At 38.9% G+C, this 25,900-nt stretch overlaps 1 protein-coding gene across 4 annotated transcripts in view; it reads right to left on the bottom strand.

Moving 5' to 3' along the window:
* PRPF3 (pre-mRNA processing factor 3) overlaps positions 1 to 14,810 on the bottom strand; it is a 29,948-nt gene extending 15,138 nt beyond the window's left edge. The window contains exons 1-10 of one of the 4 annotated variants that reach the window (XM_074188722.1): positions 14,729 to 14,787; positions 14,059 to 14,156; positions 12,489 to 12,686; positions 9,901 to 10,031; positions 7,626 to 7,772; positions 6,640 to 6,723; positions 5,548 to 5,768; positions 4,585 to 4,891; positions 2,131 to 2,297; positions 1,620 to 1,699 (exon numbers count right to left, since the gene is read on the bottom strand). In XM_074188722.1, the coding sequence (XP_074044823.1) occupies positions 1,620 to 1,699; positions 2,131 to 2,297; positions 4,585 to 4,891; positions 5,548 to 5,768; positions 6,640 to 6,723; positions 7,626 to 7,772; positions 9,901 to 10,031; positions 12,489 to 12,633 (1,282 nt within the window). In that variant the 5' untranslated portion in view covers positions 12,634 to 12,686; positions 14,059 to 14,156; positions 14,729 to 14,787. Of the gene's footprint in view, positions 1 to 1,619; positions 1,700 to 2,130; positions 2,298 to 4,584; positions 4,892 to 5,547; positions 5,769 to 6,639; positions 6,724 to 7,625; positions 7,773 to 8,468; positions 8,565 to 9,900; positions 10,032 to 12,488; positions 12,687 to 14,058; positions 14,157 to 14,590; positions 14,694 to 14,728 lie in introns of those variants that run through there. The other 3 variants (XM_074188724.1, XM_074188723.1, XM_074188725.1) reach the window with 3 other exon arrangements.
* Between the last annotated feature and the right edge of the window lie 11,090 nt (positions 14,811 to 25,900).

Here is a 25,900-nt window from a genome sequence, read left to right as displayed (position 1 = left end):
CAGATGGATTCACAAGTGAATTCTCCAGAACAATTAATTTCAATATTACATAAAATATTTGGAAAAATAACTATTTAGAAGGAGTCCTACCTACCAAATTTCTTTTATGACACAAATATGATGCTGATATCTAAACCAGGAAGAGCCAAAACTGAGAAAGGAAAATTATAGACCAATTTCCCTACTAAACATTGATGCAAATATTTTAAATAACAGCAAAGAGATTATAGCAAGTTATCACCAGGATTCGTATTATTACACGATGGAATATATGACAGAAATGCAAGTTGGTCCAATGTTAGGAAAACAATCCTAAAATAATTGATCACATCAACAACAAAATAGAAATCATATGACTATCCTAATAGATGTTGAAAAAACTTTTGACCCACTCCTATAAAAAACACAAGAGAGCATAGGAATAAATGGAGTTTTTCCTTAAAATGATAAACAATGTCTATCCAAAATCATGAGCAAGCACTGTATGCAATAGAGATAAACTAGAAGCCTTCCCAGCAAGATCAGGGGTAAAATAAGGATGACTTATCACCACTATTATTCAATACTGTATTAGAAATGTTAGTTTTAGCAATAAACAAAAAAAACGAAAAGAAATTAAAGGAATAGTCAAAACTATCACTCTTTTTAGATGATATTACAGTTTACTTCGAAAATCAACTTAAGAATTACTTGAAACAATTAGAAACATTAGCAAAATTGCAGAAAATAAACTAAACCCACATAAAAGTAACTGAAAAAAATAATTAAATAAAACTGAGCATTAAAATTTAGTGGACACACAAAAGGACAAAGGATAGAACTCAGGCCTACAAAGTCTAGTGTAATAGTTTCTACCACATTATCATATGCTCTCTGGATCTGAGTTTCTTAATTTGGAAAAAGGAAGGCAAGTAGACTAGATGATTTTTAATGCAAAATAAAAAAAAAGAGGAAAAAAGCACAGACACCTAAAGGAGATTTGTTCAGAGCAAGAGTTGGAGCCACATAATTTGAGGAAAAACAGTTTGCTATTAAGACATATTGAGAGGGTGGCTAGGTGACGCAGTGGAGAAAGCACCGGCCCTGGAGTCAGGAGTACCTGGGTTCAAGTCTGGTCTCAGACACTTAATAATTACCTAGCTGTGTGACCTTGGGCAAGTCACTTAACCCCATTTGCCTTGCAAAAAAGACATATTGAAGGGTTTTTTGCAAGGCAAACGGGGTTAAGTGACTTGCCCAAGGTCACACAGCTAGGTAATTATTAAGTGTCTGAGACCAGACTTGAACCCAGGTACTCCTGACTCCAGGGCCGGTGCTTTATCTACTAAGCCACCTAACCACCCCTCATATTGAAGGTTTTAAGTGCAAAAATATGTTCAACAAATGAAACTTTTCCAAAATCCATTAAATATAGAGTACCTATCAAAATAAGCCAGTATAGTTAACATTCAGAGATCTGGAATGAGGACTAACAATTCCATCTAAAGCAAAGTTAGAAAGATGAAATGCAAAGGACTGGGTTAGCAAAGAGTATGGCATCAATCATTTTCAGTCAGTTTATGATTCAATCAAGGAGCTGAGAAAAAGAATCCACTACTGACTGGGTAAAGGATCCATACCTGGAGGATTTAACTGAGCTGGATGCTCTACAAGGTTTGTGATCCCAAAATAGTCCTCTTTCTTGGGAGCTTCCCCTGTACTAGAATTAGGGAAAGAAAAAAAACACAAGGATATGTGAATGGAGATGATTTCAAATAAGTGGAATTCCCAAAGACTTTCCCTAAAACTCACATCCAGCACCTCTTTAGTATTTATGTACTTATATAATACTTGAAACATGCCATTCTTCCCTTAGACTTCCAATAGCTAATTTTTAATCACAATTTGACTACTACATATTTAGGTCCACTAAGTAATTAATTATATTTGGAAAACAAGTTGATTTTACTATTCATGTATTTAAAACATTAATTTCCTTCCATAGTAAAAATGAAGATTGACTCCTATTAATATAAATTAATTTACATATACATGTTCACTTATCATCCTGAAATACTTCGAATTTTTTCTACATTTCTCACTCCCTCCATTTAGATTATATCTCTCAAAGGTGTTCACTAGTAAACTCACGGGTCAAAACCATTGGGGATAATGTAGGAGTCCCACCACTCAATATCAGGAATCTCTCCTTCTTTTAGTTCTTTTTTAGGGGCAATGAGTGCCAACTTGGTTGAAGTATGGATACCAGTTTTTCGAGCTGCTTGTGAGATCTCTGCCTGCAGCTTCTCCAGTTGAGCCTGAGGATCAGAAAACAGAGATGCAAGAAGTTGGGAGGTGAATTTGGAAGATGAAAGGAGCCTGCTTTTAAAAACATTTCTCTTCTTGGACTGCCTTTTCATTACCAGCTGACCACCTTAATACATTCCAAAGACTCAAGCAAGCACACTCACCAGAAGGGGAAAAACCAGAAGCCTATTCCCAGGACTTGGTGACTTCAAGGTAAGCCTCTAGGCCACATGCCCCAGAAGTAGCTGAATGCTCTAGATACTATTGTCATTGTATTACCCTGCTCCCACAAAGCATTATAATTCTAATATGCCAGAATTTAATATATACTTGATAAAGTTACTGTTTAAAATTCTGTACCTAAAAGCTTGGAAAGAAAATAGGAAAGTGCCACAACCAAGAAACTGTGCATTTCAGTGAAGATGAACAAAATGCAGCCTTGTCAGACACTTTCATTTTAAAGAAGGATGCTGTAAGCTATCAGTGTGAGAAATGGTGGCTGGATCTATAGCGGGCATTAAATAGTCTACATTTGCCTGTTGCTTTCCAGGACCTTGAAAAATCCTAATGCTAAAGTTAGCTGGGGATTGAACCCTAAGATACCAGGAAAGACCCCAGCAAGGAAGTACATTTAACACCCCATTACCCATTCAAAGTCTTTAATGTATGTTGTTTGAAAAAAAAAAGTCTGCTTTTGAGTTTATTACATTCAGGAGAAAACTGGTCACGTATCTTTTTTCCCCTCTCTGTAAGACAGTGGTGGGGAAATGAGATTTAGAAAAAAAAAGTTAAAAAATAATCCAACCTCATTTTACAGATAAGCAAACTGAGACCCAAATAACAGGAAATAAGATGCAAAATTATGACCTCTAACAACAAAATCAATTAATCTTCTACAGCCTCCATTAACATTCCAACAGTTTAGGAAGAGGGATTTACTGGTTACCCCAGGATTATATAAAAGTAAAGCTGCTTTATCAACTTTTTCAGGAAGACTTCTCACCTAATCCCACTCAACTCAGATCATTTCATTCACTTTAGTACACCTTCAGCATTTATGTGCAAAGAATAGAGCCCCAATCTAGGGAAGACAATCTTCTCAGCAAAGGAGTAGGTCCAGAGTAGTGATGACCTGGTTGAAATTGAGTTATTAAAGCATGTTTCACTCTTTTTCTAACCATTCTGATTCTAGTACTCCACTGACCTCAGCCTTGATCAGTTAGTAAAATCAGGGAGGAAACACCTCCACTCCTCAGTCATTATACATATACTCTTTAATTCTTCCCCATTCTCCACACCCCATCGTTTTCTCAAGAACTGAAAATCAAATCAACATTACTTTTGCTATTGTGAAGACTATGACAATTTATTGATCTAAGGTTCCATTCAGAATCCAGAGTTGTAGAATACCTGAAGTTCCTTTTCCTATCACTTACTCCCTGCTTTTCCTCAATCATCCATATCAGCCCCATGTCTCCTCTTATACCTCTATTTCTTTTCTAGACTGTTATTGTGCCCCTCTAGAATCTGTTAACAAACTCCCCTCTATGTTAAGACAGTATCAATCACCTGGAAATGGCTTTTTACATATTTTATATTTATTTACTTTGTATAAATTGTCTTCCCTCGTCCCCAACAGAATGTAAGCTCTTTTAAGGATAGAAAGTTTCATTTTATGTGTGTCTTTGGTGCCAAACACCATGTCCAACTCATAATAAATTCTTGTTGAATTAGAATAATCACATTCAGCCAAAAATTCGCTTGAAAATATGCTAAAGGGGTGGCTAGGTGGCACAGTGGATGAAGCACTGGCCCTGGAGTCACGAGTACCTGGGTTCAAATCTGGTCAGACACTTGATAATTTACCTAGCTGTGTGGCCTTGGGCAAGCCACTTAACTCCATTTGCCTTGCAAAATCATAAAAAAAAAAGAAAAAGAAAGAAAAGAAAAAAAAGAAAATATGCTCAAGACAGAAAGAGGAAAATAGAATTTATGCAACTTCAGTTATCAACATAATGTAGTTCCTCTGAAGCAAATTTTAATCCTAGGATAGCTTTTCCCATTTGAGTTGTAACCTTGTATCTTAATCTCATTGGGTAGTATGTTCTCAGAGAATGCAAAATCAATTTAATGCCAGCCTAATAAGAATTGAATTAAGTTGAATCCAACATAAAACAAATTTATCAAAAATACGGTTGCTGCCCCGCAACACATGAAAAACTTAGAAGTAACTATATTATAAACATTCTATCTAAATTCCCTCAAGCTTCCTAACTTTTTTAAAGCTTTGACAGTTACCTTTGTTCGTAACCTCTGGGCAATCTTTTCAAATTTGCCCTTGTCATGGAATTTAAAGGTACGTCTCTGACGCTGGGAAGGGGCAATGGAGACTCGGGGATCAAAAAATGTGTTGGATTCCATATCTTCTGATGGTTTCTCCTTGAGCTGCTGCTTGAACTGTTCTCTCTTCACAGCCCTAATGTTGGCCTTCAGTGTTGGCATTCGGTGTGTCAACTCAATTTCTTTGCCTGTAGCATCAACTGTTCTGCCCTGTTCATCCAGAATCAGAGGTGTAGGCTTTGTCTGATCCTTCAGCTCCACCTTCCTGTGGGGGTAAGCAGGGAGAGGGGGGAGTCCAATTTACAATTACAACGAAAAACCTAGATTAAGAAATTTAGGATGACTCTTCGATAAGTTGTAAGAAATATCTCAATTATAAAGTACTAATCAAATAGAAAACTATAATAATATAAATTATAACAAAAATCTATAAACTATCAAACTGGTTATGTGAAATTATAACTATCATATAAACTGAATTTCTTAAGACTCATCTCTTCTACTTAATTAGGATCAAAACAGGAGGTGAAACAATTCCTAACACTGATCCAGCTATTAAAAGAGAGTTTAGGACAAGCAACTTGTCAGATGGTATAGAACACTGGTCTGGTGTCAAAATAGATTAGTTTAATGGATCTGAATCTGAGCAAGAAAACTCGATTTCTAATTTGATCTGAAAACTTTCTGGACAACCACATTCAGTTATCTTATCTGTAAAAATAAGTAAGAATAATTCTTGCCCTGTTAGAGATGCAGGGACAAATTCAACAGATATTTAATCATCAATCATATGGATCTTTGAACAGCTTCTGAAAAACAACTTAAGGTGTTTTGCTGAAATAATGTCAAGGAATGCCAAAGGCTTTTCTCACCTGTCCTTCAAAGTAGTCAAGGGTTCAAAAAGGAAAGTTGAGTACTCACGGGGGAGCAATGCCCATAGCATGAAGGTTGGCCAATCCAACCATGTTGGCATTGCCAATAAGTCCTGGTTTCAGCGCCAACTGAGCTTGGATCCGAGCTTGTAGTTCAGCTGCTTTCCGTGCCTTTTCGATGGCATCATTCATAAAGGTGGCAGCCTGAGAAGGCTGAATAGTATTGCCAATTGGCAATCGTTCTGGTTGAGAGGAGGAAGGAGTCTTTGGCTGTCAGATATACAGAGAAAAAGACAAAGTTAAAAGGAAAGGGAATAGAGAGTGGCTAAATTTCAAAGGGGTTTATGCCATTTGGAGTCCCAAAAGTGGTCACCATCCCTGGATGCTGCAGCAGTTACCCATCTCACTTTCCTTCCTCAACACTCTTCCTCCTATCAAGTCAACCTTCATTCTTTTTTTTTTTAGATTTTTTTTGCAAGGCATATGGGGTTAAGTGGCTTGCTGAAGGCCACACAGCTAGGTAATTATTAAGTGTCTGAAGCCAGATTTGAACTCAGGTATTCCTGACTCCAGGGCCAGTGCTCTATCCACTGTGCCACCTAGCCACCCCCAACCCTCATTCTTCATGATTATTAACCTCATTTATACACATGGGTGGTTAAAAGCCTTCCATGATAACCTATTGTTAAAGTTACAACTTTTTACTTTGTTATAGCCTTCTCATATATCACCCCATTCATGCCAACATAATCCAGTCAAATAAGGGTAGTCACCATAACCACTAAGCATCCTGTACCATCTCATTTCCTTGCCTTTACTCATTCCACTAGAAAGAAACTCAAAAGAAGGTTCATTTCCACAGATGAAATCCTATCCATTCTTAAATTTTACTACCAGAAGACTTCCCCAATGTTACTTATCACTAAAGTCCTCTCCCAAGTTATCCTAGAGGCTCTTTTATACACTATATTTTGATTATTCTTGTGGTCTTTGCTAGACTACAAGCTTCATGAGATCAGAAATTTTATCCAATTTAATACTTATTACTACTATGCAAAGAATAGGCATTTAACAAATGTGTATTGAAATTATTGGAATGTAGGATTCAGCTCTGTTTTTCTGATGGGATTGAATACTATACCTGAGGGGTAGGAGGACTAATGAAGCTCAGCTGTTTTTTCCTTTCCTCAATCTGCCTTGTGGCTGCCTCCATCATTTGTTTGATCTGCAAACAAAGTATAGAGGGTTAATACCATCTTTTTTCTCATCATCTCCAGAAGATTCCATCACAAGGAACTTTAAACATCTAACCCTGATAATCTCAAGCTCAGTTTTGTGGAAAAAGTAGTGAAGATAAAAATGTGGATAAGAATTTTTTTGTACATACTCTTGATACTTGCTAATTGTGCTCAAATTGCCCCCTTCTGCTACCAGACTGCAAGAGCACATCCTTCCCTCTTACCTTCAAAAATTCCCAACCCTCTCTATTTGTTACATTTTTTTTTTAGGTTTTTGCAAGGCAATGGGGTTAAGTGGCTTGCCCAAGGCCACACAGCTAGGTAATTATTAAGTGTCTGAGACCGGATTTGAACCCAGGTACTCCTGACTCCAGGGCTGGTGCTTTATCCACTGCGCCACCTTAGCCGCGCCCCCAGCCCTCTCTATATTTCATCTTTGAAGTCTTCTTGTTCAAAATAAGCCTGGAACACTAAAGCTTCAGGAATCAAAGACAACTCCTGCTTTTATGTTAACATTTGCCACAAATATAATTCTGTGGGAAATAGCTTTTTTTATGCCTTTAAAATGTTTTAAATGTTAAAAGCTCAATTCCTTTTAAAATAATACATATAGCAATAAAAGCTTAAAGCTTATTATGTTCTGCTCTAAAATCATAACCTTTAGGTTTTGTTGTCTCCTTTTCCCACATAACCCAGGACCACAAATACTAGGTCTTTTTTGGCTACTTGATTATAAAGCTTCATTCCATAAAGATTATTGAACAGTAACATGAAACATCACTTCTCTAGTAGCTAAACAAATTCTCACTTCAAGGTCATGTTAGATATGGATTCATGTCCCCTCAATCCTCATTTCACAAAATTCTCACCTCTATTGTCTGTAACTAACCTGTAATTTTGTCAGCATGCCTGGGCTCTCAGATGGTGGTCCAGGAATTACCTCTGGCTCCTCCTCCACCTCCTCAAATCTTGGTATTCGCCTCTTCTTCACCCCCGATGACTCCTTAGATATCTCTGAGTCATCACCAAACACTTCCTGGGAGAACCCAAAACAAGAAGCAGATCTGTTTTTGTCTTTAGTAAAGAAATGTCACTATTCCTACTCCCCCAACCCAATTAGTATTTTGTGGCTTTGCCCTTTGAATTATAACAGCCTTGCAGATAGCTACTTGATAAGACCTGGGGAACGCCTGGCCTTGAAGGCCCTTCACCAACTCTCACTTCCATTTTACTACCTTCATTACTCTCCTCTATAGATCCTCTGGTCCATCCAAGCAAATTTCCACCTGTCTTTATAAATACCATTGCCCACATTTGGAATGTTCTCCCTTTCTTCCTCTCCAACTCAGATCCTACCAGTCCTAAAATCCTACTCAAAAACTCACCTCCTTCAGGAAGTCTTCTCTGATTAATAACCTCACCCCATTCTGATTATACCTTTGTTTTATGCCTTCAAACATGTATGTAAAATATATGAGCTATATCAATTTGCATTTGTCAACATTCTGCTTGGTTGTGTTTTTTTTTTCATCATGTATATGTGTTCTGGCTCCCCAACTAAATCTATGTTCTTCAAGGGCAAGGACTCTTTCTTCCTCCGTATTCCCCGGCAGCACTTAGTTCAAGGCCCAGCACACAAAAGACACTTGATTTGTCTACTTTGCAAGGTGACTTTAACATGGCCAACAATGGCCAAGTGGAAGGGACAATGGGAAAAAGCAAATGTACACACCGGTGGTAGGCTTTGGGTGACATCCCCTCTTCACTAGGAGGGCTCGTGTTTTGCAAGGACATATCCTCAGTCAGGGGCGGGCGCTTCCTGGAATTCCTACAGTTCAAGAGAAAGGACTCTCCCATAATATATATAGTGTGTGGGAATAGGGACCTAAGGGAACCAAAAGTGGGATCTCTGTCCCAAGGCTTTCTAAGCATAAAGATGCTAAAACATCTCCTCCAGGAAGACTTCTGGTCTAATTCCACCCAACTCCTATCACTTCATTTATTCTTTCAGCATTTACACACATACAGTAGAGCCCCAGTATAATATAAATGGCTAGTGTACAGATTCTGTCAAGTTCCCCCATACAAAATTAAAAGTCTGATAGCCCATAGGGTGGGTATCAGTCCTATCCCCCAATTCCAACATTATAAAGGGGTTCCACTGTACTGTAAAACACTAAATACTTTAAATCTCTCTTGGCATCTCATACCTATGTTCTATCTCCCCATCAAACTATGATTTTTCTCAAGTGTCTCAATATTCCTTATATTTCTTTAAAGCCTCACATATAAAAGGTATGTGATGTTCACTGATTATTTCTCTCTGGTCTATCCTGGCTGCTGTGGGGCTGGGAGAAAATTCCTTTATCCTTCTCTACAATTTGGTAGTGCTGGTAGCATAGACAAAATAGCAAAATATTAAATATCTTGCAAGGATGGGGAAGGAGGAAATTTTGTGATGAGAGCTACAGAAACAAATAAAAAGCAGAAAAGACTTTAAGCCAAGGACAACTAGCAGACTAACTGCTGCAGATAAAAAGATAAAAAGAAAGGGATTATGTCAACCAAAATAAAAAATACTGAAGTAGAAAACTACAGGATGTCCATTAAACTGGTGTCCCTCAGTTATGAGCTTCCTGATGATAGAATCTTTGGTAGTATATCCTATTCAAAAATATGGAAGCTCAATGCATACTCAATAATAGTTATTTTTCAGGAATGCCTGTCAAAAGGAAATTCTTGAAAATTAATAACAAAGAAAGCTTATCTTAGGGGAGCAATGGATTTAGACTCAGAGGCAACAGGTTAAGACTTAGGGAAAAAGCAAAACCACAAAACCTGAGGAAGAAGCTATTTACTTATTAGCAGTGGTGAGAGGAAAAAGTAAAGATAGATGGACAATAATTGTCTTACTACACGATCATGTATGTAAAGTGTTACTGGTTTTCTTTGTTTGCTTCATAGCATGTTTCACCACCTCAAAATAAAGATTAAGAATCAAAGCTGGTATGAAAACAAACTCACTGTCTGTTCTACAGCCTAGAGCTTTCTCTTGAATGTTAGGAATTCTATGGTGTCTATGTGTGTGTTCACAGAAAGTTTAGTTGCTAGTGTTACCATTGAGAGTATTCCCCATGCCCTTTAATCAGCCAACCAGAACCTACCTTCAACTCTCGTTTTCGACTCCTGTCACTGCTAGACTTGGAATGTCTGGAACTTCGACCCTCCTCCACTGCCTCAAACAGTTTATCAACAAACCGAAGGGTAGAATCATCAAGGAAAGGTTTCAAGTGATCTGGTGAAAAAAAAAGGTAGAAGTAGAAAGACCTGAGACTCTAAAAGAGTTCTGAATATAGAAAAGGCTCTCCAAAACAAATACTAACTGAAATGGTCCTAGTATAAACAGTTCTTTTGTAACACAACTAATATGAAAATGTGTTAAACACTATTGGACATGTACAACTTTTACCAGATTATTTGCTGTCCTGGGGAGGGAGAGCGGTGCTAGAAAAATGTGGAACTCATAACTTGCAAAGGGATGAATGTTGAAATCCACCTTTGGATGTAATTGGAAAAATACAATAATAAAATAAAAACTATTCCTTCCCACCCAAGTTTTCTTGATGGGTTTCTCTTAAGTGCAATGGGGTTTTTTGGGGGTTTTTTTAGGTTTTTGCAAGGCAAATGGGGTTAAGTGGCTTGCCCAAGGCCACACAGCTAGGTAATTACTAAGTGTCTGAGACCAGATTTGAACCCTGGCACTCCTGACTCCAGGGCCGGTGCTTTATCCACTACGCCACCTAGCTGCCCCAAGTGCAATGTTTTCAAGAGACATTACAGAGACTGAGACAGAAATGTAGGTTAGTTTTCATGGGGGAGAAATTGGCAATAGCCTGAGTTCCAGGTAAAAAACTCTCATGGCCAAGAATCATGGGAATTTGTCTGGCCTATTTTTAAGAGAGAATTCCATACCACAATAATATAAGGATATGTGACTAGGGCAAACTAAACCTCTAATTTAAGGATTACACATACTGCAAGGAATGTGTCAATACCTAAAAGCAATAAACAATAATAAACTTAAAATATGATTAACAAAGTTTTTGAAAAAATTAGAAAACTTAAGGGTCACAAATCCAAAACTTCACTCTCATTATTACTTTCTTTTAGCTTCAAATCACTTTTAAAGCTAGTGGTCATTTTTTTGAATATCACAGAAAGAAAACACACAGATTAGTATTTGAGATAACATCAAAACAAAAAAGCTTGCAGTTACTCAGGAATAGAATATAATTATGTTATTTAGTTTAAAATTTAAAAAAAGGCAAGACAAAGTAAGAAACTGATAGCAAAGTGTTTCTAAGAACTAATGCAATAATCCAAAGCCATGAAGAGATCCAAAATCTTCAAATGTTAAGCACTAGACAGATGGCAAGGGAGACACACATCATAAACAAAACACAATTCTCCCAACTTTTAAATTTCCCTCAAATAACTCTCTAAGGTTTGGCTTCAATCTGTCTACTAAAGATACATTTTTGTTGAAAGTTACTTTGTTTCCTCTACTGTGTCAAAAGATATTCTATATTGTCAAAAATATTGCTATAATAGGAACCAGAGATACATGCATGTAAAGCCAGATATTCATTCACATATAAATAATAGAATTTTAATTATAGTTGATGTATTTTTAAAATTATATTTGATTGTAAATTATAAAAAAATTCTAGATCTTACACACACACACACACACACACACACACACACACACACACAGTACTAGCTGTATATTTAAGAAAACCATTCCACAGACCTCTACTTAAAAGAATTTTAACCTTAAATGAATTTGCCCTTAGATGTCAGACAGAAAGAGAGTGAATAGGAGGCCATGCATTTGTGTAGCGGGAAGGAGTCAGCATACAATTCAAAGATATGTGGGAGCCAAACAAGGACAATGACAAAAGAGAATGGATGATACACAGGGGCTGGGGACAAACAAGTGGTACCCATGCACAGACAAATGGAAGACAGGACAGGACAAATAGGCAGAGGGGAGCAAAGGTTCTCTTGATGTCAAAAATCTCAAGCCAAGCTTCCGATCCAGTGGCAGGACTGTCTCTCCATACCTCCATTTTTCTGCTTTTACTTGGAGGGTTTTTTAATTTTGGGGGTGGAGGGGGGAAGGGAGGAGCATGGAGCTCTAAGCCAAGGGGAGGGAGTGGAAAAGAAAGGGCAGTATTATAAAGCTAACATAGGTGATTTTTGTAATGAGGTTTCTTTCAGAATTCTTTACATAAAATTGAATTTTCATAATACTAATTTATACAAAGCAAGAACTGTCTAGATAAAAACATTTTTTTTAAGGTTTTTGCAAGGCAAATGGGGTTAAGTGGCTTGCCCAAGGCCACACAGCTAGGTACTTATTATTATCTGAGACCAGATTTGAACCCAGGTACTACTGACTCCAAGGCCAGTGCTTTATCCACTATGCCACCTAGCCACCCAGCCACCCCGATAAAAAATTTTATGTATGTAAAAAATATCACATGACTAACGCAACCTTGAAATGCAGAAAGCCAGCCTGTGATTCAAAAGATACTAGATTAATCCAAAAGGAAATAATTAAGACTAACTATTCCCATTACCCACCAAAAGTCCCAATATCATTTTTAAACCTAACAAGAACACTTCAAATATTTCAGTTCTTAGTCTCAGGTTGAGACAGGTCCAGTGACCCAGGAAAAATACATACCAGCTGCTTTCTTCTTATCCATGCCCTTTCCTACACAATTTAATGCAGCTGTGACCACTGTGGGCTCTGAGAAACCCAATACCCTCTTCACTGTTTTCTCGATCCATGGCTTCAGCTCATCCAGCTCCCTCTTGGACAGGGCCATTCTTTAGAAGAAGGTTCAAGGGACAGTGAGACAATCTCGGATTCTCAGCACACCTAAGAGTGAATCAGGAGAAAATTATTGGAGAGAGTGGAAGACTGAAAGTAATACAAGGTGATGTTTATTTTCTACATTTCTGGGCAAGTTATAACTATAGATAAATTTCTCCACTTGTTAACAACTTCTGTAAAGAAAATTAAAAGGTGTGTATCTCTAACAAGAGTTCTGGTGCTTCCTTTCTGATACTATTACATCTAAAAAGTCTCGCAGATTGCACAATATGGAAACAGCTGAAGAAGTCTTTCAGAAGTCATCTATTCTGTAGCCTCAGGGATAGCCTCCCCAATCTCACTGACCAACAGAATCTAGTTCTGTGGGATCATAATATAGGGCAGCAAGTCATGAAGTATTTATGGTAAAGTCAAACACCAATTTTATATCAAGACTCACAACTTCTAGGAACATTCCTTTGCAGATTTTTAATCTTCATGTCACCATACTTCAATTTCATTAAAAAACTGTATGACCCATCTTCTCTTAAGGCAAGTTTACATGAAATTCCATTTTGTTTGGGTGCTTTAAGGAAAAATAACCTGGGTAGACAGGGATCATATAACTGAGGATGCATCCCCTCTGTCCTGACTGGCTGTTTTTTCCTGATAGTCTCCTAATTCTCATGTAGTTCAGCAGAGAAAACAGAAACCATTAAGGATTCTTCTGAACAATAGACCTTCTTACTGAACATTCTACTAAGCAGGGCTGTCATTTTATATTCACACTTATTCTTGTCTAACTAAATCATATATTATTCAATCACATGGTCATTTTCTTAAGTATTCTCTCTACAGCATCTGGTATAATACTCAGGACACAGGAGAAAATAATTGCTCACTGATTTAGGTTTTTCAAGCCTAAGCAAGTATATGCATCAGAGTTTCTGTCCAATTTTAATTCCAGCTTTCTTCATTTAAAAGTAAGAAATCTTCTTGAGGGTATCCTAAAGACATCTTTTCCCTATGAGTCTTCATTTCAGAGAGGGGAAGTCTATACAAATTCATACTCTATAGTGCCACCAAACTATGATTCTGAATATAGGATAAACCAAGACAGAGAGAAAAAAAATGAAAAACTACAAGAGAAAGAACATATACAGGATGTTCTGAACTTAAGTAGCCAGCAGTGTCTTACTGAAAGAAAACTCATGAACTACTCACCTATCCATGAGAAAACAGAGGAGCCTGTCGGAGAGGTTCTCAATTTTTTTAAGTATTATAGCTTAAAATAGATCATATTTTTCCCAAAATTCCTAACTTGACCAAATAGCCTTCTGAATTAAAGAAACAGAATGGGGATATCTTGCATGGGAGTGGGAGGGAGCCTGGTACTGTTGTCAAGAGAACCTAATATCTCTGTATTTCAGAATCCCACCTGTAAACTGGGATTAAGATGAACTGGGTTGCCTCTCCTCAGAGGATTCTGGTGAGGATCCAGTTAACTAGAGGGCCTTCTGGTAAATACTTTTAAAACTACAAAAGGAAAAAAACATCACCATCATCAGATTTAAAACCTATCAAGGACGGAACAGGAGTTAGAGATGACTCTGAATACTCTCCAAAGAAAGCCTGGCCCCCAGATGCCAGCTCGTGGGGAAGGAGAGCGCAGCAAGGGCGCGGGTGGCGCACAAATCCGCTTTGGGGACGGATTCCAACTTGACCCCGACCCTGGGCAGGCGACCACAAATTTCAAAGTGCAGCAAAAGAGAATCCCCCCTCCCTCCCCCCAGGGAACACCAAGGGTGGAAACTTCCAGTCCCCGGAGTTACTGACTTCATCCTACCGGGATGCTCGCCCCCGGCCCGGCTCTCCCGGCGCAGCCCCCCTCGGCCCCGGCCTCCTTCCCCCTTCCCGCCCCCGCCCTTTTCCTCCCTACGGTCCCCGCCACCCCACTGCCCCTCGGAAACCTCTCCTCGGCCGCTTTCCGTTGGGCGCATTCGCCTAACGAATCGCCGCCTCCGAGCTGCTCCGCCTGAGGCCGGGGCTGGGGGGCTGAACCCCCGGGCCCCATGGCCAGCCCCACCGGGCCCGGACCCGCTACTCACCTCACAAACTTCAGCCCCTGAGACGGAGCCCGAACGTTACACCGGAACCGGAAGTCAGCGAACCTTACGGCTTGCCGTCGTTACCGCTGCCTCCGCCACGCGGCTTCCCGCCCGCTGCCCCCGGCACGTGACGGGGGAGAGTCCAAGGGGTGCGGAGCCAAGCGGGGAAATCGCTCGGCCGCCCACCCACCGTAGCGCATGCGTACAGGTGTTCCGAAGCCTAAGCGGACTTTCGATTGCCAGGAGTATCCGCCCACCATTCGCCGAGGAAGAAAACCGGAAGTTTATGGTTCCGGAAACGGAAGTAGAACCTGCAGAAGTTTTGCCGAGCTTTCTGCGCAAGGGGGAGGTGAACTTGGCGTCGGGGATCACTTGCCCTTGCCCTTGGCCTGCAGACTCAGGTGTGCGGCGCGGACGGCGCTCTGGGCCCCGCAACCGGGTCCTCCGACCTGGTGCGGAACTCTGCCAGGGACTGGTAAAGAGCGAATGAGGAGATCTTGCCCGGCGCGGGGCCGACGCTTCCAGTTCCCCCTCGTTTATAAAGGGGTGACTTCAGTGCTCAGCGCCCCGAACCCCTGAATGAAGGAATCCCTGCTCCCCGGGGCTCATAATCCAGCGGGATGTGCAAGCGTGCGATATACAGGAAAAATCACGAGGGCGGGTAGTGGCTCTAAGAAGGTCTTCATGAAGACTGGGAGCTTAGTTGGGGCTTCAGGGAAGCGAGGAGGAGGAGGAGAGCCGGCGTGGGGGCGGGGTGCTTCCAGCAGGGAAGCCAGAGCCCCTGATGGAGGAGTCCAGACCTTGGAACGCCGGCAAAGCAGGGAAGGGCTTGTAGGAGACAAGAAAGGATTTTATATGTGATCCTAGAGGCAACCTAGAGCCGGTTTGATGGGCTGAAAGGGGAGGGGGAGAGACTTACAGCAGGCAGACCCACCCGCTGATGGATGCATTCAGGGGGTGAGCTGATTAGGGCTTGCCCCGGCCCGTTGGCAGGGTCAGAGAGGAGTGACACCAAGAAATGTAGGAAAACAGGGAGGCTAGGTGGCGCACTGGATGGAGTATCGGCCCTGGAGTCAGGAGGACCTGAGTTCAAATCCGGCCTTACCTAGCTGTGTGGCCTTGGGCAAGCCACTTCACCTTGCAAAAACTATTGCATCCAGTTTGAGAAGTCCATAGGTAGTCGAGGAAGAAACAGGTTAATAGACAAGAAAATGAAAGTCATTTGTATAGAAACCATAGTTTAATCCTAGGGAACTGATGAAATGACCAAGAGCAGTCCAGAATAGAAGCCCTAAGGGGGTACATCCGTGATTAGTGGGCATACCCCAAATGAAGATCCATCAAGGAGCCTTAGAAAAAAATAATCATGGAAAATCCAGGAGGGAGAAGTGTCATAAAAATCTAGGGAAAGCTATGAGAATCAGGAGAGAGAAGTGTTACAAAAACTAGAGAAAGGATAGTATCAAAGAAAAGTTAATTAACTTTATCAAAGGCTGCAGAAAGGTCAGGGAGGACAAGAATTGAGAAGAGATTAGATTTTGCAATTAAGAGATTATTGCTAACTTTGAAGTTTCAATAATTGATGGATATTGAAAGCCTGATGGCAGAGTTAAGAAAATGAGAAGAAAGCAAGTGGAACTAATGATTACAGATAGCCTGCTCAAAGAGTTCAGTCACACAAAAAAAGAAGAGGCATAGGAAGCTTGCAGGGAAGAGTGGATCAAGTGAGGGTTTTTTGAGGCAGGAGGGGAGGAGCATATTTGTAGGTAGTAGAGCAGCAGCCAAGAGATAGAGATTGAAGAAAAGTGAGTTGGAATGATAAAGGAGGCAATCTAGAGGGACAGAAGACAAGATGGAATAAAATTATTAAAAAAGCAAACTATGAATGTTAGTTATTTTGAAGTCATCTTCAGTCAAGAGATCAAATTTATAACAGAAAGGAAATCTTCAGGTAATCAAGTTCAACCCTCTTATTCTCTAGGTGAGTAAACAGAAGCTGACAGTGAAAGCAACCTGCCTAGTAGTAAGTAGCATGAAAGAGATGGGATTTGAGTTGGAGGGGGTGAAATTCTAGCTTGAGCAAAGGCATATTTTAAATAGCTGAGATGTTTACTCATCCTATTATTTTCAGTTTTTATTTCTCATTTTTTCTGTGTTTATAATTATTTTCTGGCCCTTTTTAGATCTTAGGACTTTATTGGTACATTAGAATGTCCTAAAAACTAACAGACTGCCTTCTGTGGGGGAAGGGGGGAGGGAAGCAAGATTAGGGGGAAAATTGTAAAATTCAAAATAAATTTTTTTTTAACAAGTGTTCTAACAGTGAAATTGTGACCAAGATTAGCAAGACTCCTGTACTACTTGAGATATAACCGGACTGTCCTTCATCTATATTCTAGAACCTTAGAGAAAGCAGTGTTGTGCTGGACCACAGAGGCTCTACACCTATAATCCTTATTCCTGAGGAGACTGAGACTGGTGGATCTCTTGAGCTGGAACATTCTGAACCAACTAGGTGCCTGAACTAAGTCTAGTGTTACTTTAGTGAGCCCTCAGGAGTCAGAGCCACCAAACTGACCTAGGTCAAAAACGGAACAAGTCAAAGCTTCTGTGTAGATGAGAAGTGGAATAGAGCTTGTGAGTGGACACTTGTGTTCCCAATTTGAATAAGAGAGACCTAGCTCCCCCACCTCCAAAAAAAAACTTGAATTGGAGTGTATAATTTTTAATACAAGTGGCAACTGATCAGTAGAATAGATTAGGTATAAAAGAAATAGTAGCAAATGACTAGATAATCTACTGTTTGATAAACCCAAAGATTCCAGCTTCTGGGCTAAGAACTCACTTTTGACAACTACTGGCAAAACAGGAAAATAGTATGGCAGAAACTAGGCATAGATCAACATCTCACATCCTGAACCAAGATAACATTGAAATGGGTACAGGATTTAAACATTAAAAAGTGATACCATAAGCCACTTAGGAAAAAGTAATAGTTTATCTGTCAGATATATGAAAAGGGAAGGAGTTTATGACCATGCAAAAGATAAGAGAACATTATAAAATACAAAATGAATAATTTTGATTGCATGAAATTAAAAAGGTTCTGTGTAAATAATATCAAAGCAACCAAAATGAAAAGGAATACAGTAAATTGTAAATATTTTTTAATCTAGTGTTTCTGATAAGGGATTCATTTCTAAAATATATTTAGGGGCGGCTAGGTGACACAGTGAATAGAGCGCTGGCTCTGGAGTCAGGAGTACCCAAGTTCAAATCCAGCCTCAGACACTTAATAATTACCTTAGCTGTGTGACCTTGGGGAAGCCACTTAACCCCATTTGCCTTACAAAAACCTAAAAAAATTATATATAATATATATATATATATATATATAGAGAGAGAGAGAGAGAGAGAGAGAGAAACAGAGTCAAAGTTGCAAGAATACAAATCATTCTCCATTTGATAAAAGGTCAAAAGTTACAGGTAATTTTCAGCTGAAGAAATTAAAGCTACCTATAGTAATATAAAAAATGATCTAAATCATTATTGATTAGAGAATTGCAAACAACTCTGAGGTACCACCTCACACCTATCAGATTGGCCAATATGACTAAAAAGGAAAATGATCAATGTTGCAAGGGATATGGAAAAACTGGAATTTTTTGTTGTGAAATGGTCCAACCTCTCTGCAGAGCAATTCAGATCTATGCTCAAAGAGTAAGAAAACTGCATGTCCTTTGATCCAGCAATAACTGCTACTACATCTGTATCCCAAAGAAATGTTTAAGAAGGGAAAAAGACCCACCTATCTTTCATAATTCAGAGCAGCTCCTTTTGTGGTGGCAAAGAATTGGAAATTGAAGGGTTGCTCACCAATTGAGGAATGACTGAACAAGTTGCAATATGTGAGTATAATGGAATATTATTGCTCTAAAAGAAACAATGAGCAGGCAGATTTCAAAAAAATCTGGGAAGATTTACATTAACTGATGCTGACTGAAGTGAGCAGAGCCAGGAGAACATTGTATACCTTAACTTGCTCTTCTCAGCAATACAAAGAACAAAGACAACCAAAGAACTAACTGTGGAGTCTGTTTTCAATTTTTTTAATTTGTTTTACGTTTCCCCCCCCCATGGTTTTTTCTTTTCTGATTCTTCTTTCACAACAGGATTAATATGGAATTATGTTTAACATAGCTATACACATATAGCCTATATTACATTTCTTGAATTCAAGGGGAGGGGAGAAGGATGGGAAAGGAGAAAAATTAGAACTCAAAACCTTACCAAAAAAATGAATATTGAAAACTATCTTTGCTTGTAGTTGGAATAACAAATAAATTTATTTAAAAAAAATACCATTGTCAACCCTTGTCCCTGACAGTGTCTGGAACAATGTCCTGTACATACACATTCAAAATGAACTGATTTTATTTTCCTAAAGGTATGTTCAGATGTGTAAAATGTTAATTATCGTATTTTTTAAATGTTGCCAATTATTTTAAAAGACCCAAGAAGAGTTCTAGTCATTAGAGAGTGAATCAGTAATTTCTATCAGTGTTTTTTCCAAAAGAAAAAAAATCTTCCTTTTCAATCATTCCCTTATGCCACAGGCAGCCTTCCTGCAGCATCATTTCTCCATTTCCTTCTCTTTGCTTTTGTCTGTCCTGGGATTAGCTTCCTCCTTTTTTAATATAAACCTATATTAATTACACAATATTTATTTATCATTTACTAACTCTGATGCTTAGAATATAAAAACAGCTGTCTGCCCTCTAGGAACTTACATTCCTTTCATCAAGATACAAGTATAAAGATAATTCAATCAGAAGTGATTTAAGGAGAGAAAAAGTAATGACCAAAGTCTTGATTTAAAAAAAATCTGCAAAAATATTCATAGCAGGGGTGGCTAAGGTGGCCCTGGAGTCAGGAGTACCTGAGTTCAAATCCAGCCTCAAACAATAATTACCTAGCTGTGTGGCCTTGGGCAAGCCACTTAACCCGATTTGCCTTGCAAAAACCTAAAAGTAAATGAATGAATGAATGAATGAATAGAAAAACTGATGGCCTTTTAAAAAAACTATAGCAGCTCTGTGATGGCAAAGAATTGGAAATTGGGTGAATGCCCATCAAGTGAGGAATGGCTGAACAAATTGTGGTGTATATACATTATGGAACACTATTGTTCTATTAGAAACTAGGAGGTATGGGAAGTCAGAGAATCCTAGAAGGATTTGCATGAACTGATGCTGAGCAAGATGAGCAGAACCAGAAAAACATTGTACACCATAAAAGCAACATGGGGGTGATGATCAATCTTTATGGACTTGCTCATTCCAACAGTGAAACAATCAGGGACAATTTGGGGGTATCTGCGATGGAGAATATTATATAATCCAGTGAAAGAATTGAGAAGTTTGAACAAAGACCAAAGACTGTTACCTCTAATTTAAAAAAAAATGTAATTGAACTATCTCATATTTTTCCTTAAGGATACAATTTCTCTCTCAATACATTCAATTTGGATCAATGTATAGCATGGAAACAATGTAAAGACTATCAGACTGCCTTCTGTGGGGGGGGGGAAATGAGATTAGGGAGAAAATTATAAAATTCAGAAAGAATAAATTTTTTAAAATCTGCAATAAAGAAAACCTGAAGCACAAGGTCCAAGCATGATCATTTAATTTAATAGCAAAGTTAGCAATTATCAATAAAAGTAGGGCAATGACCCCTCAGTAGCCTAGCCAGAGACACTTCTGATAATTGGCAACTTTTTAATTGAAAAGGTAGCAGGTTCTATAGGTTACCAAATAATAGTCCAGTGATACAAACTAAACTAGGACTGATTAGTCTGTGAGAAAAGCAAAGGGGTAGGTTATAAATTTTCCTTAATCACACTAACTTGCAAGAGGAGTCTCTAGAATCTATAACAAAAGGGGAAATACAGAGTTAAACATCTCTGGAAAGTCTCATGCCAGATGCCACTCAATACCAATGAGACCTAGTGTTAGACAAAACCATTGATAAGGTTAAATCATTTTCCATCCATTTTCCTTTATCTCTCTCATGAGAAAGAACCACTTAACCCTTAAAATTAGGGAACCTAAATTCTTAAAAACTAAATCTGATCAATAGATATTAACTCCAGTGATTAAAACTTTTAATTTATCATCATCTAAATTTCATACAATTAGAGACTTCACAGAGGATAGTGGGATGGACAAGATCATGGACTTAAAGTTGAAAGGAACCATCTAGAGCAGGTGTGTCCAGTTTGCTTCTGGAGGACCATATATGACTCTTCCAATTCATGAAGCCCACATCACATAACCAATGTTGCAACATCACAGACCAGCTTACCCCTTAACTGATACAGCTTGACTTTTCCACAGTCAATATTGTGTGGTCTCGCAGATCACTAGAATTTTTTTTTGCTTTTTTTACAAAAGAGATGCATAGCAGAATTAGGATCTTTATTTTTAAATGTTATATAATTCATTTCTAACTGCAACAGACAACTATTGTATGCATCATTGTTATCCCATTGTCACAGGATTTTGAGAATAGATTTCAAGATTTTAGGAAACACCAAATGACTTTCACTTTCTCTCCATTCTCAATTATCAACTCATCCTGGGCAAATTTGCAAAAATTTGCAAATAGGGCTGCAATCAAATTTGCAATTTAAAGAAAAGTTTATTCAAGAGTCTTTATTGTACTTTTATGTTGTACCTGACTAAAGAAAAATACCCAGCATTTCACGAACATATTCCATTCATACATCTCTTTTGGGGAATATGTATATTTTTGAGCAGCCTTTTTCCCAAATGAAGCATACAAGAAGTAAAAATAGAACAAAAATTTCAAATGAGCATCTTGAAAATATTCTTTATATCTATCTCTACCTACCTCTATCAAACCAAATATAGATGCATTGGTATTGAAAAAGCAAGTTCAGTGTTCACGTTAAAAATGACATTCTTATTGTTTAAAAAGTAAATGTTTTATTATACTCATTTGTATCATTGTACTTTATTACATTTTTACATCTTATTATATTCATTGATATGTTACATTGTTGTAAATAGATATTAGATTCTATTTGCAGCTCTTGACAAGTCATCCTTGGGTGATTCAATCCAAAAGAGTTACAAGATTGGACACCCATGATCTAGAGGTTCTCTAATCCAACCCAACCATTGTTTCACTTAAGGAAAGGGAGATGCATAAAGATCAGGTGATGCCCCAGGTCACAGAGTGTCAGACAGACTTGAAATCCTGAAGCCTGGTGCCTTTTCTGCTCCCGAACAAGGTGACCGTGAGTGAAACAGATTTAGAAGTGGAATGAGGAATGCAGTCCAGGAACAGGGGATGCTTTGAGTAGAAAGGTAGGAGAGAGAATAGTAAATGGGGCAAATGTTATATTTCATCTATATTAGAACTTGAGTGTGAAGGGAAGTAGTATGAGATCAGGCTGGAAAAGAGATTGGAGCCAGACTGAGGAGGGCTTAAAATGTGAGGTTCAGTCCAGAAGGAAACAGGATACATACAATGGACAGTGTTGTTGAGAGAAATGATTATTAATAACCATTATTTTGGGGAGATTCAGAAATCTTTCCTTTCAAATTCTTAATTTTAAAATGTTCAATTTCTTGAAAGATATTGTTGATATTATTTTTGGATTTTAGGACAAGCTGGCTTTGTCCTACTGTTGAAAGCTTGTTGGGAGTGTGTCACCAGTCTTACCACATTGTTGAGCAGCCTATAAAACTACTATACTGATGACGTTGAATGACAGATGTCCCAAATGTTTGCTGTGGAGCCTCTCTGATACACATATAAATATGAATATAGAAGCCATATCTATAAGGTCAAAGACTCACACAGCATCAAGACATCACCAGAAATCCTATTTCCTATCAATCAGGCTAAGGGGTGAAAACGGTTCTAGAAAAGGCAAATGAGAAGAATGTCTTTGTACAACACTCCCCTCACTATAATAAACCTAATGTGCAAGTCATGTCATCACATAATATGTTCCTCTTAGAACATGAAGGAACACTATTATTAACTCTCCTCAATCCTGGTCACAGCCCACACAATCTGTACAAAGAATTTAAAGAGAGGAGGGGGAGCCCATTGTGTTCTAGTCAAAGGTAAGTAAAGGTAAATCCTTTTGTCTAGGTAGCCCAAAGCTGGGAGTGGTCTGGTTATAGAGATACTTTCTATGTCCAAGGTTAACATATCACTCTTAGGCCCTAATCGAACACCAATTCTTCATTGCATTTGGTCTGAGAGATGGTCAAATGACCTTCCTTTTATTTTTTTTATTTATTTTTTAGGTTTTTTGCAAGGCAAAGGGGGTTAAGTGGTTCTACCAAGGCCACACAGCTAGGTAATAAGTGTCTGAGACTGGATTTGAACCCAGGTACTCCTGACTCCAGGGTTGGTGCTTTATCTACTATGCCACCTAGCTGCCCCCGACCTTCCTTTTATTAATAACCTTTTGAATCTATTAATAAAATGAAATTTCTCAGAAATTATGTCCCTCAAAATTTTTTTTTTTTGCAAGGCAATGAGGTTAAGGGCTTGCCCAAGGCCACACAGCTAGGTAATTAAGTGTCTGGGGCCACATTTGAACTCAGAGGTACTCCTGACTCCAAGGCTGGTGCTCTATTCACTGGGCCACCTAGCCACCCCTCCCTCAAATCACACTCTGGGTTTTTTCCCTCAAGGATATGAATTCTGATTCTTGAACTGTAATTATCTATATGACTGCAGGATTAAATACCTTCTCTGGGTCTGTTCCATTTCTAAAATGAAGGACTTTGAACCAGATGACCTGACATTCTTTCCTGTTGTATTCTTAGCAAATAAAGGCTTCTGAACAAGAGAGAGGTGTTTTGTTATGAGTGCTGGGACTTGGATTCTGGAAGAGCTGTGTATGAATTTTGCCGTAGACCCTTGTGTGACCCTGGTCAAATTATTTAATCTCTCTGAGCCTCAGTGTCTTTACTTGTAAAATGAGAATTGTACCTCCCTCAGTTTTGAAAATCAAATGACTTAATCTATGCCTTGACACTTTAAATCTATCCACCTATAGCTAGATATATATATATATATGTACATATCTCTCTATATATTTATATACATATGTATACATATAAATACTATTGTTCTGTTACTTTTAACAAGAATCTTTTAACAAGATTCCTTTGGCAGCTATGTGGGGAATGGATTAGAGAAGATTAGAGAGAGATCAATCAGGAGGCCATTACCACATATGAGATGAAAGGTTAAGGGTTGGTGGACCTGTGAGTGGAAAGAAGCGGGCAGATGCAAGATAGTATGATAAGGATGAACAAGGTTTGGCTGCTCGCTGCATGGGGCTGTGGGCAGGCAGGGCATGGGAAGAGTTGATTCCTGAATGACTTACAGGTTGTTGATGCCCTTCTCAGGAAGTCTGAAGGATAGAGGTTTGGCAGACAAGAGCACATATTCATTCAACATTTCCCTACTTTTAAAAATGTTTTTCTGATACATTTTATTTTTATATGCAAGTCATGAAAATGTTCTTCCCTATTAAAATGAGTCAAGAGCACCAGATATATCCATTGCTTGACAATGTGTACAAACTATTGGTTGTGGTCATCTCTGTTGAGAAGAAAGTTTGTCTCATTAACCTCTCTGGGATCACAATTACTTTCAGTCACCCAGCACTCAACTTCACTTTAGTGTTATCTTTTCTTATGTTGTTAAAGTTAGTGCATATTCATCTCCTGGTTCTCCTTATTTCACACTATATCAGATCATAAAATGTTCCCCACATTTTTTGAATTTTTGTGATTTAATGTACAAGCATTTAAAAGTGTATACTATGTACAAAGTAATGTAATAGATACTAGGGATTTTAGGAGATTCAGTTGAGGAAGAAATGCAGTCAGATCCGGAAGTGGAAGATAGAGGTGTCTGGGCAAGGGGACAGAGGTGGTAGATGGCCAGTGGGTTTCAATAATTTCTTTAAGGAGAATTTGGCTGAAATGTGGATTGCGTTGAGTGGACTAAAGTGAAGTCAGTCTTGATTTAGTACAGCCAGAATACAGCATAACTTTTATTCTAGCAGCAGTTAGGTGAATGAAAAGAGCTTAAACCACCATTTCTTTCCAGTCTCCACTTGTGATTCTGGACTTTATCCATCATGCCACAGTAATTTCCTTCATCCCTTCCCTGCTTTTCTCACATGAGTTACATCCTTTCTTCTTACAGTCCCAACTTAATTAATCAGTAAGGATGTTACTATATAAATGGGAATCCTCAGGGGAAGAGGTTTAAAAAGAAGATAAAGGAGTAAGGCTAGATGTGACTCAAAGCCAGCCTTCCTTACCACCAGAGGGAGATGTCTGAACATCAGCAAACTGTAGAGGAAGGAAGCTTGGCAGTCAGCACTCTGTTTATTTCCTTTTTGAACCCCATACAGCTCCAGAAGGCTTCAGCAGGCTGCAGCTTGTGTGAGAGCACGGTGGGCTGCCCACCTTGGCCTTCCCTACTATCCCCTGCAGGGCCTGGCGCCTACTCGACTCCTATCAGCAACACAGTTATCTGGGAACCCTGGCCAGAGCAAACAGACAGCAGGAGAGGAAGCAAAGCAGCTGGCTCTCCCTACAGTGGCCCGTTGCCACAAGCTGTCAGTGTCACATACTTGGGATCCCTGCTGGGGAAGAGAGAGTGGGGGTGCAGTGGAAAACTCCACTTTGTTTCCTGGATTGCTCTCTGTCCCATGTGTGCTCTTCTCTTTTCCACCTTTCAGTTGCTCCCCATTCACCTTTATGTTTATTATCATTATCAACTATTATATCTCATTCTCCTGTCCTGTCTTATGTCATGTCCCCTCCCACACCCCCATTACACACAACCTAGAACAAGAGAGAAAGCAGGAATGAAGTTGTTTTCTAGGAATTCCCATGGGGAAAGATTTCAGGACATTAGTCTGGCTGGTTGCTTCAGAAGTAGAATTCCAGTCAGTTCTGCTTTGCTCTTCTTCAATTTAGATAATTATTCAGTAAAGAAGAGATGACTTTTCCAAAGAATACTAGGAAACCTTTCTTATCTCTAGTCTTTAGTTTTCTTGACTGGGAACTACTAGGAGTCAAGGGATGGAAACAAAAG

Source organism: Macrotis lagotis, chromosome 5 (genome assembly GCF_037893015.1).
Source record: "Macrotis lagotis isolate mMagLag1 chromosome 5, bilby.v1.9.chrom.fasta, whole genome shotgun sequence".
Lineage (NCBI taxonomy): Eukaryota > Metazoa > Chordata > Mammalia > Peramelemorphia > Peramelidae > Macrotis > Macrotis lagotis.
This window is presented reverse-complemented; position numbering and strand designations above follow the sequence as displayed.